The 15,902-nt window shown below is 40.6% G+C and overlaps 1 protein-coding gene across 12 annotated transcripts in view; it reads right to left on the bottom strand.

Annotated features, from left to right (window-relative positions):
* Ift88 (intraflagellar transport 88) overlaps window positions 1-15,902 on the bottom strand; it is a 101,198-nt gene that overhangs the window by 24,956 nt on the left and 60,340 nt on the right. For 10 of the 12 annotated variants that reach the window (XR_010057818.1, XR_010057816.1, XR_005493725.2 and 7 more), the window contains 5 exons: window positions 15,621-15,771; window positions 14,698-14,813; window positions 9,137-9,189; window positions 7,864-7,929; window positions 2,190-2,296 (listed from right to left, as the gene is read on the bottom strand). Coding sequence is in view for 8 of the 12 variants with exons in the window: in XM_017599687.3 (XP_017455176.1) it covers window positions 2,190-2,296; window positions 7,864-7,929; window positions 9,137-9,189; window positions 14,698-14,813; window positions 15,621-15,771 (493 nt within the window). In the remaining 4 variants the exon portion in view is untranslated. Of the gene's footprint in view, window positions 1-2,189; window positions 2,297-7,804; window positions 7,930-9,136; window positions 9,190-10,695; window positions 11,811-14,697; window positions 14,814-15,620; window positions 15,772-15,902 lie in introns of those variants that run through there. The other 2 variants (XR_010057817.1, XM_063274267.1) reach the window with 2 other exon arrangements.

Below are 15,902 nucleotides of genomic sequence, written 5' to 3'. Positions count from 1 at the left end.
TTTGTAGTCAATGCTCCCTAAAGCTCAGGCTTGCATTAAAGCCACTGAGGCCCTGGAGTAGTGCCACACACCTGGAGCTCCAGCAGGCCGAGGCTCACAGGAGCTGCACAAAGTTCTACATAACCCTAGGATGGGCTACATAGTAAGACCCTGTCTCAAAAATAAAAGCTGCTTATGAACTCTCTGTAAGGAAACGCTAAGAAGCTAAGAGACTCCTTCTGAGGGCTGGGAAGGAACTCTTCCTCCTAGAAGTCTAGGAAACCAGGCACCAGGGCCAGAGGCTGCAGAAGTGACTGTATCCGTGGAAACTTGGGCTCACTGTAGATTGTAAGGACTTGGAACTGAGCGCTTGTTCAGCACAGAGACTCCGTCTGTACATGCACCCACGGTACTATATTAGGGTCTCATATAATGAATTCAATCCCAAAACGTGCTTTGTTTAAGTACATACTTTTTGGATTCTTATTAAATACACAATCACAGTCATAATCATTTCAACTTTTTCTTACAATGGTTTATGTGTCACAGTGTGTAATTTCATTAGCATTTGGTACAGAGCAGAGATTAGCCAGTATAGTAGGTTTTAATAGTGTAGCCTAGCTTAGCAAATAAATACCAGCTTGATATTTTAAAGACTTTTAAAACAAAACGAGTTTGCTTATACTATTTTTACAAGAGATCAGTCATACCTTAGAAGCAGACAGCCAGCCACATTCTGCAAGCATGTGTGGAATCGGACCTTTTCTAAAGCCAGGATAATTGCGTTTTTGAAACAAGTCATTTGCCACTTCATTGTTCCTCACTTAGAAATATACTTCGAGCTGGGCATAGTGGCATGAGCTTTTAATCCCAGCACTAGGAAGGCTGCGGCAAGAGAACCTCTGAGGTCAAGGCCAGCCTGCATAGTGAGTTCCAGGACTACATAATGAGACCTTGTCTTGAACAACCAACCAAACAAAGGGTTTTATTTTAATATAGCAATATTAGCTTTAAGAATGTGATGAAGTATGAATATTAAAAACATACAACCTAAATGTTCTAGCTCCAATGAGGAGCGAGGACTCTGGGGAAGTAGAAGCCATGCCATTTCATCTGCTGCAGAAGTGGACTGAGAAGATCTGCTGGCTGTGACCCTGCACCATGCCTCATGGTGCTTGCTGCACTGTGCTCCACACAGACCCCCAAGAACCAGTGCTGATGCACAGCAAGGGGCAGGTTTTCATGGGACACACTTCTCACCAATAAAAATCAAATTTCCAAATTAACTTCCAAGTTACTCCATCCTCCTGAAAACGGCAGCAATTTATCTATTAGTTCTCCACTAGGACCCTGCCCTGAGAACCTGCCCTACAGAGACCAGACTTCAAACCTAGGCTGTAACTCAGTGATCTTTCTACTGTAACAGAGCAGAAGGGGAAATTCTGCCCCTTCTTCCCTTGCCAGACAAGAACTGAACCCAGGACCTGTGTGCTAGGAAAGAACTCTACCTTAAGGTACAGTTCCAGCTCCTCACCTCTGCTTTAAATACTGCTTTTCAGTTGATCATTGCTTTACTTGCTAGGGGAAATGACTGTCATTTAAATAGTAAACATGCAGTGCTTTAAATGCAAACGTTTGCTCGTGACTGAATGTACAAATCATTCTCAGATTTTCTACTGGCTTCTAAGACACCTTCTTGTTTTCAAAAATGGCATACGCAATATAGATACCATTAGAGCCCTTTAAGCAGAACGTGTTTCTCCTTCCCCCAAATCTCTCACGCACTCCTCTGTCCTCCCCTTGTGCCCCCAACCCATCTCTTTCACGTGTCACGTGTCCTTATGTCCACCCCCATGGGCATAAGCACCCATTTTTACCCTCTCTTGGTCGTCTCCTCTCTAGGTTTTATGATTTACAAATACACACACACACACACACACACACACACACACACACACACACACACACACACACAGAGGCTGGGATGCACTTGTGAAAGAGAATATGTGGGTTCTGTCTTTCTGAATTTGAGTTGCCTTACTTAATATTATATTTCCAGATCCATTCATTTTCCAGCAAGTTTCACTGTTACAATTAAAAAAATTCCAACTCTGCCTTCTGATCCAAGCTCCCAGCCCTGTGCACTTCAGCTACAGCAGGCTGATACTTTGAAAATTAAGAGACAGTAGTTTTCGGCCCATAAGAGATACCTGTTCCCGCATTTCTTTCATTTTTTCCAACCTCTTGAGTTTTGTGGCATATTCTTGAACTTCTTTTAATCCAATATCTGTGCAGAGACGAACCAAGAAACGCAAACCTAAATTTTAAAAAAAAGGAAATTAAGAAGGAAAGCTGCACGGAGCAGTTTCAATCCTATGAGCCAGCAATCCTGGCCTTCCGGCAGAGGTTTGACACTCCAACATTTCATTTTCTCTTAGAATTATGGCCAGGTATACCCCTTTCATCCCACCAGACACAAGCAGATCTCTGTGAGTTCGAGGCTGCCTGGTCTATAGAGTGACTGCCAGAACAGCCAGGGCTACACATTGAGAACTTCTCTTAGCCCCTACCCCACCCCAAACCCATAACTACATCTTGCAATCTCTAGACCTGGGAGAACTGACTTCCTTGTAGGTGTCAGACCATGGGAAGAACAAGGTACAAGGAAATCATTGGTTGAGAACTCAGCTGAAACATCTGATAATGGGTCAATGACACATACATACATACATACATACATACATACATACATACATACATACATACACGGAAAGATTCCCGAGACTTGGCTACAAAATGTAGGCTGTACAGGAAAAGATGGAGATGATGATGCCACCAGTAAATGTTCTATTTACTGTTGCTAAATTCATTCTTTTTAATCAATATTATTCACATTAAAGAAACATATACTTTATAGTCAGGCTTGAAGGCCAATATCAGATATGTATAAGAATTACAAGAGAGAGTGGCTGTGTGCACCTTTGAGCTGATGGCAAGGGGAGGAACTAGAATATCTGCACACGTTGCCTCTGCCTGTGCGCTCTTCCCATCCACCCCACACTTCCACTCCTGGAATTTCTATGTGTGTTCATCACTTTGCTGCATGAAACAGTAATCACTTACATACATTTCACACAACATGTGCAGTTGTGCTTACACAAATGACTTACTTAGTTAGAGACAAGTGGTCTCCTGCACCCCGGAGTGGCCTACAATTCATTATGTAGCTGGGCTAGCCCATGACTTCTAAGCCTTCTGTCTCCCCTCCCAGGCAAGCGACACCATGCCCAGCTTCAGCAATGCTGGAGACCAACTCAGGGCTCCGTGGTTGCTGGGCATGTATTCTACCAAGTTATAGTTCTCATCTCTAAAACAGTTTCTAATACCTGAAAGATATCAATGATATGCTGAAGTTGTATTTATTTAATTGGAAAAAGTAGTTCCAAATATGCCTATTCCTTGGGATGAGTTACAAAGCAGAAGATTCCATGAATCCAAATTTCCAACCACTCAGGCTCCTGGTAGGAACTCAATTCCAGCCTCCAGGAGCCTGTGCCAGCTTCCAGGGGCAACATCAGTGTCTGAGTCACTGCATCCCTTTCCACAGGAGTGGAGTACTGCTCACCAGGAGGTGCTGGCACTGTCATGGTTTTGTCCACCATTATACAGGTTTGTATTCTCTGCCTGTTCTCAGTGTGATGCCCAAGCTGTTTGTCTAGCTTCCTTCAGTACTGCTGGGCTGCAGCACCTACCATCCTGCCAGGCTTAAACCACACTTCTTGACAGCCTTAGAATAAGGAGGTATGCAGCATATTTCTTTCTTTACCACAACTGCCATCAAAATTATACTTTATAACTGTTAGCTAGATGCTAACTTAATTTCTATCCCTATTTATTTTATTGAACATAGAAAAAATCCCATTTGAGCTCTAAAGTTTGAGTCAGTATTCTAGTGAACTTCCAAATTAAGTTTTAAGCCAGCCCTTTGCATCTCCAAGAAGCGAGATGAGTGTATTTGCTAGGTCCTAAGTTTCTAAGAGTATGGTTCTGTAGCGTTCACATGCAGGGGTAGACTGTCCCACTGCCATTGGTACTTGGTGTTCGGCACTGCTGACAGCCACCTGTGCCTGGCTTTCTTTGTAGATGAGTTCTTTTCTGTTCTGGAATGTTTTCTTCTATTGTATCTGTGATTTCCGCTTTTGTTCCATTGTTCAGGTTTACTCAATGGCAACAAACATCCTTCAATTAGATTTGTCTCTCCTGATTGCCTTTTTTTTTTTTTTTTTGGGAGGGGTCTCAACTGAACATGTGTGTGTAACTTTAAAATTATTATTGTTTTAATTGTGTGTGTGTGTGTGTGTGTGTGTGTGTGTGTGTGTGTGTGTGTGTGTGTGTGTGTGTAGTAGGGGTGTTAAACTGAGGTATCAGACTCATGCCTTTACCCTTTGAGCCATCTATCTCTTCAGCCCTCTCTTGGCTTCTTTATTAAATTCTTATAGGCTGTATCTTTTGTTTTCTCTGCCAACACCTCCCAGTTTTCCAACCACTTGACTTTAATTCTCTCACATCTTTAGTTTCCAGATGGGCCTTTCTTGTGGGCACTCTTGCCAATCACACTTCGTTTGTGTCACCCTGTTGTCCTTTCACTTCTTGTTTCTGAGACAGAGGGGGCAACTACTTCTTCCTATCCTCTTCTGGTTCCTATAACAACTTCAACCCTTCCTTTAGACTACTAGTCAATAGAGTAACACTGGTTTATTATCAGCGATTGTTAATGCACACATTAGCAGTCTGATCACTACCTCACAGATGACTGATCCTATGGACCTGTTTATCTCCTTGGTAAACTGTACTTCCCACTGCTCCATGCCAGCTCTCCCGTCTGGGGCTCAGACGAGGAGACATCTGCCCAGACTCTAGTTGCCAACAGAGAAGACTGTGGTCTTCCTCGTCCTGCTCTGCTGTACAAACAGAACCCTGTCCTCCTGCTTCAGCTGACTCTTCAGTTCTCTCTTGTGTGAGTGCCAGCTCTTGTCAGAACAAGCGTGCCCACTGTCTCTGGGCACCTGCACTCCCACAGACGCTGGTGTTCATTGCTGTGCTTCTGTGGCACGTCTGCAGTTTCTCTGTTTATACCACACCTTTCCCTGCAGCCAACAGATGGTCACCTCTCCCGCCCTTAAAGAAAAAGTTCCCTAGACTACACATTCTGAAGTGAGCCACTCCTCACTAACACCTCATATTTCACGCCTGCTGCTCTTCTCTTTCTGCCTCTACTTCCCCAGTGACTTTCTCAGATCAGTGTTTCTGGCTGGTGACTTCTACATTTCTTTTTTCTCAGTGCTAGGTCAAAATTACTACCTAAGTCACCTGTGTGCACATTCCCTTCGCAGTTTATAATTCGAGGACAGTTAATGCTTTGTGAATGATATACCAATGTCTCTCTCTTCTGCCCTGCCCCAGAAGAGCAGCTTAGAGGCAATTCACAGAAAATAGAAATGACTAGTTCCAAGGGCAGCTTGAGTTATACACTAAGTTCTGGCCTAGTGTGGCCTAAAGGAGTCTCAACTTAAACAAACAAAACCCCAACACAGTTTTGGTAGCTGTCCTCTGAAATGCATGGTATCATCTGTAAGGCTGCAAATTAGGCCAATTCTTAAGTTTTAAAAGTTTTCTTACTTTGTGTGTACAGATATTCTGCTTGCATGTATGTCTGTGCACTACATGTATGCAGTTTTCTGAGAAGCAGACCACTGTACTGTTGTGTTCACCAGAAAAATGATTCTACTTCAGATAACACTCCCCAAATTTCCCCACCTATAACTCCAGTTATGATAGCACTTGTTTTGAAAATTATATAAAGTCCCCTTAGGTATTTCTTATATGTACATAATCATTAATTTAATTTTAAGGCAACTCTTAAAATACTCTATAAAGAAAAAATAAAATAAAATGTGGCCTTGCTGGCCCTGAGTCAAAGCATTGTGGCTACTCCAGTGGTTTGCATCAGGAAGCAATGTCACCCTCTGAGGGACATTTCAGCAAGACTGGAGACTTCAGGTTTCAATAACTGGAGCAAGGAGGGCACTAACATCTAGGTGGAGTCCAAGCATCTGCTTATGTTAGCCTGCACTCCAGGATCAACTGTTGGGCTCACAAAGGTCCTTTTGCCCACAGATCACCAGAGAAACCAGGAGCATTGAGCACACAGGGTCCTCTTATAGAAGATAGAACACCCATTTTCCTGTGAAGAAGCCTGGGGGTGGATTTTGTTAAGGATCTAGTGACTTTTCTGCTATCTGTGGAGAAAGAAGTGGACATGGCAGACCTCACCCACCTTTTGCTATAGAGGCAGAACTCACCCAAATTCCCCAGAATGATTATCCCAGACTCCTCCTTCCTGAGCTTTATTACAAATCTGGAATTGGACTGGTTGTTGCCTGGAAACATTTTCCCAAATTGCACTGTTTTCCATATGCTGACAATGACCCGTCTGGCATAAGACTCTCCTGTCTGATCCTGCAGGGACCCCTCAATCAACTACTTTCATATATATCCCTGGACCGCTGGCTCCTGAGGGGTCTCTCATGTGACTGAGACTAAGAACCACATTGAAAGGTGTTTAAACAGAAACAGAAAATAGATGCCCGGCTGCACTGCAAACATAAAGAGCCTTTGAGGAGGAGCTAGAAGTCTGCACGCTTAGGTGCCCTGCAAGTGAGTGCCCTTAGGCCACTTGCTCACCCATGTCCGCCTGCTGCAGTTGTGAGCCATGGACCTAGTGACCAGCGTTAGACACTTCACCAGCTCTGCAGTGCTGCTCTTACAAGAGCCAGGCTGAGACTGCCCACTCCTTGGATCGGGCCGCACCATCAGAAACCTGGGCTCAGGAGACAAGTGTTTTCACTGTAATGGGATGCGTGTATTTATTATTTTTGAGGACAAAATGAAAAAGACTTTTCAAAGATCTTCTCTCTGCTACAGAGCTGTTCTCAACACCTCCCACACCTCTCAGTGACTATCATCATCACATGAATGAAGAGATTTCTTCTCAAGGAACTGCTCTTCGCTTTTTAACAAAAGTGGTAAAAATTCTAAGCTGACTATGACTTTCTGCTTTTCTTTGACTCCAAGGCAACTCAGGATGAAACTGACAGTTTAGTGGTGATGTGCAGTGGATGAAAGTGACTATTTTCTATTTTTCTTAGACCAGACTTTACAGTTGCTGCTGTAATCCTTTTCATTATCACTGTGAAAGGCTTCATATCCATAGTACAACAAGAGGGGGGATACATGGATGGTCTGTACATGTGCACTGTGGCTGAGAGTGCCTACCCATATACATACACATACATACATATATGTGTGTGTGTGTGTGTGTGTGTGTGTGTGTGTGTATGCAGACTCCATTAAAAATCCTACAAATGCTTTCTCTATAAAACATCCCTGTTTATGTGAACTCAGGTAACTGAGGTGACCATGAACTCTGAACTCCTGACCCTTCACCCCCTCTGTGCTGGGCCCACAGGTGTGGTCAGCCTGGTTTAGTTGCTGTGCTTAGTTCACGCCAGGCAAGCCTTCTGCCAGTGGTGCTTCAGCTGCTTTCCCCCAAGCTGGTTCTTAAACCTTATCATAAAAGCTTGAGATGTAGATTTGTTTAATAATAAATAGAATGAGTTACTATACTTAAACCCATCAACAACTAAATTCTATAAAAATGCATACTTATGGAGTCAAATTTTCTGACTAAATAAAAACTTTTAAACATATGTGGCACAACTGAGGCATCCTTTACACGTACAGTCGCTATAGCAAATTTAATTACCTATTAGAACACAGGATGTGCTCCTTGCCTTCAAAGTTCTAAAACGTAAGGTCACTTACATTCAACATTCTCTGGAAATTTCCTGTGAATCTCTTTGTAAGTATCTAATGCCTTTTGGTAGTTACCTGTAAATAAAGGAAAAGTAAAATACAGTGGCTGGCTATATAGAGTTATAGAAACCTTATTAAATTTAATAAAAATTTTGAGTCTAATCCAAAGCATTGGCATACTTTAATGGATTAGTAGAAGGCATTCATGTTTGCCACAAGCAAGCATGCATCCTTCTTGAATAATTCTGGGAGAAAATATACTGTGTGGTGTTTATGCCTTGCAGCACGTGGAGCAGACGGAGGAAGGCTGCTGAGGAGAGGCCAACCTGACCACACAGAGAATGTCAGGTCAGCCAGGCTGACACAGTGAAACCAGGCTAAAACAACAAAACATAAACAAACTTGAAAAAGGTTAGAGTAGAAAGAAATGGTTGAAATTTAGTTTTTACTTCTCAACAGAAATAATTCAGCAGCTAACATTAAGATCCACTCAGAGCTTGAGGTGCGGCTTGGTGATCCTGTATAATTAATGTGCACCTCACAGTCAAACTGTCCATCTGACAGGAGCCCTCTAGCGCCCACTTTAGGCCCACACTGTTTCTAATGTGTATCCGGCCGGGCCACTCGGAAGACACTGACAGGCACCAGGAAACCTCCCACGTGCAGGTGAGCAGTGACGACCTCAGCCTACACTTCCTGTGGGGGTGACAGCTGACTTTTCCTGGGCATTTTATGGTCTATGGAGGGTTTGTACACTTCTTCGCACTGGCCTCCTAGTTGAATCTCTGGCATTCTAAGCTACAGGCACCACTAGGACAGAAACATAAGCCTCTGCACCTAGTGATCTCTGTTATGATTACAGAGTTCGCTGTCCCAGTTCTGAATTAAGAATCACTCAGGCAGAAAATGCAAATGAAACTAAAATAAAAAGAGTATTTTGTGGTTAACTTTGAGAAACAACCTATTTTAGGCAAGTTAGTGGAATACATGATTAGCCCTACCTTGAAGTCTTGGTGTACTCAGGCTTGCTGTCAAATTCAAGCCCAGTGCAAACCCCCTGCCCTTGCCCCAAACAAAACTAAAACATGCCCACTTTGTAAGCATAACCTTTTCTGTATGTAGTAATTATTATGTTTTTTAACATGATATGGTTCAATTATGTGTAGCTATTTAGAAAGCCAATGTTTAATAATAACATTCAATTGGAACATGTTTATATTCACAATTATCCAAAAGAAAAGACTCAAACTAAATAAGAAATGAAAAAAGTCAAAACATTTACCACTTCTTCTAAAACAGCTAGCTACCATCAGCTGCCATTTCACTTGTGTGGGTCTATAAAAGCAAGAAATTAGTGGAAATTAGAGACAGAACAAAAGTAATAAGACTGTGAAACATTCATTAAGTTTTCTACCTCTAATTCCTTCTGACCTTTTGTTTATTTAATCTACATTAATAATATACAGGCCCACATATTTAGACCTAAAAAACAAAACAAAAAAAAAATCCAGCAACAAAAACAACCCCACCCTAAGGTCTGAAGGAGGAACAGCCTCCTAGTTAGGTCCCTAGGTTAGCCTCCTAGGGACCTAGTTAATACTTCCTGCTCTTTAACTCTCCCTTCTACTTACCCAGTGGCTTTCGGACAGTCTTCCAATGCCAACCTAGTTTGATGGCAAGCCTGCCAGCTTTGGGACTGGACAGAGCTGGGCCTCAACCTCAGCACACTATGTGGCAAATTATTAATTGTAAGTCCCACTGCTCACACACCTATCCACTGCAATCTAAATAAAATATGTAGTACACTATATACTTTCTCTCTGACACCTGTCACCTTCTCACCCACATGCTATATCCAGGGTTCTAACTCAGTTTATATACCTTCCAGTCCCTTTCTGCCTCTCCAGTCCTCTTCCACTAGACATTGTCAAACCTTCAGCTTCTGCAAATCCAGGCAGGAGCTGGATTCCAGGTCACGTGCACTCCCTTTGTCAGAAGGCCTGTCCCAGCCTCTGACGTCTTTCACAACCTGCAGAGTCAACTACTCTATGCCAGCTCCTAATACGGAGTCTCGGCACTGCACTGCACTGCACTGCACTGCACTGCACTGCACACAGGGGTTTTATCTTTGTCTTTGAGCGCCAGCGTCACCCTTCCTCTTCACATTATGACTAGCATCTGACACCCACGGCCGACAGACCAAGTGACAGACAGAAGATTCACTCACCTTTGCTTCCTTTGGATGTCTTTCTAGGAGCAACATGGCTAGGTCCTATGATGGTTATCACACCACTGCTAGGGTCCTATGGTGAGGCTAATGCTTCTTTCTGAGCATTTGCAAGCTATTTACATGAAATAACATTTCACCTTTTCCCTCATTATTTTTTAATTCTTTGAGAATTTCAAGCATGTATGCAATGAAATATGATAATACCCATCCCTACTTTCCCCTCCAACTTTCCCAGGCCCCATACCAACACATCTCATTCCCAAGGCCTATCTCTGTTTAAATTCCTGACTAAGTCCCACTCTACTGCCCGAAATGCTGCTGATTTTTGTTTCTGCAGAGTTGTAGAAGCCTTTGTATATTTTGGGTAGTGACTTATTCTGTGGGTTGCTTTTGTACTCTTGTTTCATTTAATAAGCAGAAGATTGAAAATTTGATGAAGTCTAATTGTCTATGTCTGTGTTTTGATGTCATTTCTAAGAGTTCTGCCACACTCAATGGCATTAACAATTTTTACCAAGAATTTTGTGTTTTGTAATTTTTAGTTTTACATTTATTTGGGTCTTTAATCCACTTTAAGTTAATTTTTGTATACGGGGTAAGCTAAAGTTTCATTTATTTTTCTTTTGTTTTGTTTTGAGATGGAGAACTGACTGATTTGTAGCCCGGCATGGCCTTGAACTCTCAATCCTTCTGCCTCAGCCCCAGAGTACTGGAATCACTGGTGTATAACACCAGTTGGCTTCAAACTTTTCCTGCCATGTAAATATCTAGTTTGTCAACATCTTTTTAGTAGAAAAGACTGTCCTTTCTTTGTGTGGTTTTGATGCCTGTGTAGGAGATCACCATCGCATGTAGGAGAGAGCTGATTCTGGGTTCTTCTGTCTGTCTTTCCAGCCCCCGCATCACACTATTTTACTATGGTACATGCAAGCACATTTTGAAAATAGGAATTCTGAGTTTTCTAACTTTGTTCCTTTTTGGATTGACTATTTGGAATCTCTCAAGATTCTTTATGATTATTAGAGTGGATTTCTCATATCTGTAAAAATACTATGGAGACTGTGATAGGGAGAGCCTTGACCTTAAGATCACTCTGATAGTACTGTTAACCACACTGGTCTTAGATCCACGTATTTGGTGTCTTTTCACTTTTTTGTCCTTAATCTCTTGCAAGAGTGAGTCACAGCTTTAATTGCATGCTTTTTAGCTACATGATTTAATGAATTCTTAGTTCCTTTATAAATGGTATTACTTTTACCAATTTTATAGTTGTCCTTTTGAACTATTTATTTATTCAAGTCTACAGAAATACAAAAAGATTCTCATGTGATTTTCACATGCTACAACTTTTCTGAATTCATTTATTGTATTTCAATTTTGTGCATACATTCATCAAATTTTTTTTCATTTTTCTTTTTTTTGGAGCTGGGGACCGAACCCAGGGCCTTGCGCTTGCTAGGCAAGCGCTCTACCACTGAGCTAAATCCCCAACCCCCATTCATCAAATTTTGATATGTAAGATCACCTTTATGATCAGAGATTTCGGGACTTTAAATATACCTGTCTTCTGGCCTTCAACGTTTCTGCTGAGCACTCTGCTTAATCTTGCCTGGAATGCTTTGTATATGATGATGTACCTCGATGCTCTCAAGACTTCCTCAGTAGTATGGCTAGAGAGTCTCGCTGGGAGTCTCTTGGGCTTTTCCCACTTTCAGTTTACTGAGCTCTGTAGACACACAACCCACAGCCTTTCCTCAGCTGTGGGAAGTGTTGGCCCCCATGTTTTTCAGTAGTCTCTCGGCTCCTCTCTTTCTCTTTTGGAGCTCCCATAATGCATATACTGGTCCAATGGTGTTTTATGATAATAGCCATGATGAGCATATTAAGTAACATTCTCTAAAACTATTAAATAATAGAACTGCATTGAACAATGAACCAAGAGAAGTAAAATTCCTTTTCTTTCTTTTTTTTTTTTCTTTTTTATTTTTTCCGGAGCTGGGGACCGAACCCAGGGCCTTGTGTTTCCTAGGCAAGCGCTTTACTACTGAGCTAAATCCCCAACCCCGTAAAATTCCTTTTCTTTATGGCTTTTTTGAAACAGGTTTTCATACTATATCCCAACAGGTGGGCTTTGAACTTGTAGAAAATCTGCTTCAGCTCTCAGGCACTGTATTACAGACAGGAACAACTGTACTCAGCTTGGGATAGTATTTCTTAATATTTTAAGATGGAATTTATAGATATAAAAATATAAAACAATGTATAGGCTTAAATAAATTAGAAACATACTAAATTACCAAGAACCTCAAAAATATAAGCAATACAAAAATTAAATTGAATTAAATCACTTGCCAATTGTCTGTAGTATATAAGGATCTATGTGACAGAAGAATGAATATTTCCACTCCTTAAAAGTTTATATTCTTATGGTAGAGGCAGTTTTTATACAACAAAAATACTTAGCACAGATATCTACAATTATATCAGTTGAAAATTAAAACATATTTTACACATTCAGCATACCAGAAAGGAAATTACAGTGTATAGTACAGAAAATACGTGATCAAAATTATATAGGGAATGTAACTATTGTCCACTGAATGCCTCTGTCACAAAAAGGACATAAGAACAGAAGAGGGTAAATGCAGAGAAAACCAGGGAGAGAAGAATAAAGGAACTTTACATGACAGACAGCCATCTTCAGGGAAACTGAAGCATGAACACAGAGGGGAGTGCAGAGCTTGGAGAAGGACGAGGAGACAGGGAGACACAGAAGACTAAGGGCAGTGCTCATATGACATGATTTATATGGCATCCATTTACCAGGCCACGGAAGTTATCTGGACAGCTGTTCCCAATGAGATAAATGGTTATTAACCCAAGAATAAAACCCGGGAGAACAGACAGGGCAGCCAAACAAGAGAAATGGAACTGAGAATACCAGTAAGACAGGAATAGATATGATCAATTAGACAGACATTTCAGAAAGGCCGTGTTCAGAACTGAAGCCGGGAGGAGGCCAAAATTGAAAGAGTAAAAATGGGTAAGGGCACTGAGGGCTTCAGTCTTTGGCACACTACAAAGTGGGGAGCGTGGATCTCAGAAAGAGAGGTTGTTTGGACAGCTACTTATTGGAAGAGGGTTGAGCGATGCCAATGTGGTTAGCATGGGGTAAGATCCATGTGGGCTAACTGCAGAAGAGCTGAGGCTCAATGGAGTTAGTGAAGTCAACAGGACTGAGGCTAGAGTACTGATGAAATGGGTAGAAAAATGAACTGAATGAAAGGGATGATTTGCTACACTTCTTTTAGCTTTTGAAAATAATTTATTACCTTTATAAAAAATATAAAATTAGAAAAATGAAAAATGGAAACACTTGTTTTATTAAAGCAGACTATTCATTTAATTAAGTCAATTTAATCTAAAATATAATTACCTTATGACACTAAGGAAGTTAGTTAACCTCATTATTGTTTATTTTTAAATGACATCTATCTATCCATCCATCCCATGTGTGTGTACATGTACATGCCTACGCACATTCCATGAAGCACGTGTGGAAGTTAGAGAAAACAACAGGAGTCAGTTCTCCCCTGTGCCATGGGTCCTAGGGACTGCCATCAAGTGTCAGGCTTGCTGGCAAGTACTTTTTACCTGCTGAGCCATCATCTTGCTAGCCTCTTAGTCATGGTTTTGAGATAGGATCTTACTCTTTAGCCTAGGCTAGCCTCAAACTCATGGGAAATCCTCTTGTTTTAGTCTCCTAAATGCTGGTATCACAAGCCTGAGCCACTACACTGGTCTGGGGATGACTATGATTTCCCCTATATGATACATAAAAATCGGAATTAAGGATGGCACTATGTGGAGTGAGCCTTAATGAGGAATGGTCCAATGCTAGGCTAGGGTAACATTAAATATAATAAGTATAACTTAAATCATAAAGATGTTATTGAACTAAAATTATTATTCTAATATTGGTAATTAGTTTAGAGTTATCAAAACATTTATATGAAACCAATATAATAAAAAGTAATTGCCTAATATAAGTTCTACACAAAGATTACCTAAACCACTGGGCCTTCTGCTGCCCTTCCAATGACTCTAAGTTACAGGTCATCTAATAATTTATTCTGGACAAAGACAAAACGGGATGGCATTCAGTTCATTATGTTTGAGTAAGTATGGGAAAAACATTCAGTGTGAACTTAAATATAAAAACTTACATTTTAGAACAGTTTAGTTTTTAATATTCAATGTACAGCAACCATAAATTGAACCTAACATAATTTCCTTCTATTAAGACTCTGTTAGCAATACAATTGTCCCAGGACTGAGAAAGTCACTTTCTGATTTATAAGTAAATTCTATTTGCTCACTGAGAGACAGATAAGGAAAACAGATAAAGTATATAATAAAAGGTATTTAAAAATTCCTATGCAACAGAAAATATAGTCACAATAGAAACAAAGAAAAATGCACAAAATACAAGAAAATAAAAATAATTCATTAAGGTATTTTCATAAATTTATTAGGTTTATCAGAAACTAATTTTTAGGGACAAAATATTCTTAATCTAAGATATTAACTAAATATAAAATTTAGTTACTTACTGTATAAGGGAAGCTCTTTCAAAGTACTGAATGGCTTTCTCGCAGAACTGGGTATCAATGTAATAAGCTCCAAGCCATTCGATGACTTCAATGTTAGAAGGGAAATACCTATATGACTGGAGAAAAGATAGAAGGTGACAATTCAACTTCAGTAGCAATACAGAATAAAGAATTAATTTATCTGTTAAATAGATTTATTTATAAAAAGTATGAGCTATCAAAAGAATTTTACGAGTTTTAAAACTATACAAGATTTAAAAACTTAGGCATACTTGGTAGTGTTCAGTTATACATGACCTGAGTCATAGTAAATATTTAAAACAATCAGGTGATGCAAATCATGGTTAAAGAAGATGACTTAGGGGTTGGAGAGATGGCTCAGTGGTTAAGAGCACTGACTGCTCTTCCAGAGGACCTGAGTTCAATTCCCAGCAACCACATGGTGGCTCACAGCCATCTGTAATGTGATCTGATGCCCTCTTCTGTCATGCAGGAATACATGCAAACAGAGTGCTCATATGCATAAATAACTCTTAAAAATGAGTTAGTATTTTTCATTATAATTAAAATGAATCAAAGCATAGTTAAGAATGCTTTATTTTGGGCTGGAGAGATGGCTCAGTGGTTAAGAGCACTGACTGCTTTTCCAGAGGTTCTGAGTTCAAATCCCAGCAACCACATGGTGGCTCACAACCATCTGTAATGAGATCTGATGCCCTCTTCTGGTGTGTCTGAAGAGAATGACAATGTACTTACATAGAATAAATAAAAAATCTAAACAAGCAAACAAAAAGAATGCTTTATTTTAACTAAATCATTATTAGTTTTAGACTAATAAATAAGCCTTTCTAAAATGTTAGGGCCTTTTCCCTTTCAAATCCATAAGTGTCAGAAACTGGAAGGAAAGTGAGACAGACACCTACCTCATAGTAATATTGGAACGCCTGGGACTTGTCTCCCTCACTATCGTACAACTCTCCCAGTTTAGACAGCGCTTGGGAATCAGTTGGAACCACGCTGATCAACTGCATCAGCCACTCAATAGCCTGATTGGGATCTTCCATTAACTCGTATCTTGGACAATGTCAGTTAAGAAATCAAAGTGCTTTTCCAGTATAGTAAGAGGCATTAGAAGCACTAACTCCTGCCTGCTCTTCTAACACTGAGTGGGAGAACCGTGAAAGCTAAGCGTTACAGCAGCTGAT

This window comes from Rattus norvegicus, chromosome 15, assembly GCF_036323735.1.
Source record: "Rattus norvegicus strain BN/NHsdMcwi chromosome 15, GRCr8, whole genome shotgun sequence".
Taxonomy (NCBI): domain Eukaryota; kingdom Metazoa; phylum Chordata; class Mammalia; order Rodentia; family Muridae; genus Rattus; species Rattus norvegicus.
Note: the sequence above shows the minus strand (reverse complement) of the source record. Positions and strands in the feature narration are given on the sequence as shown.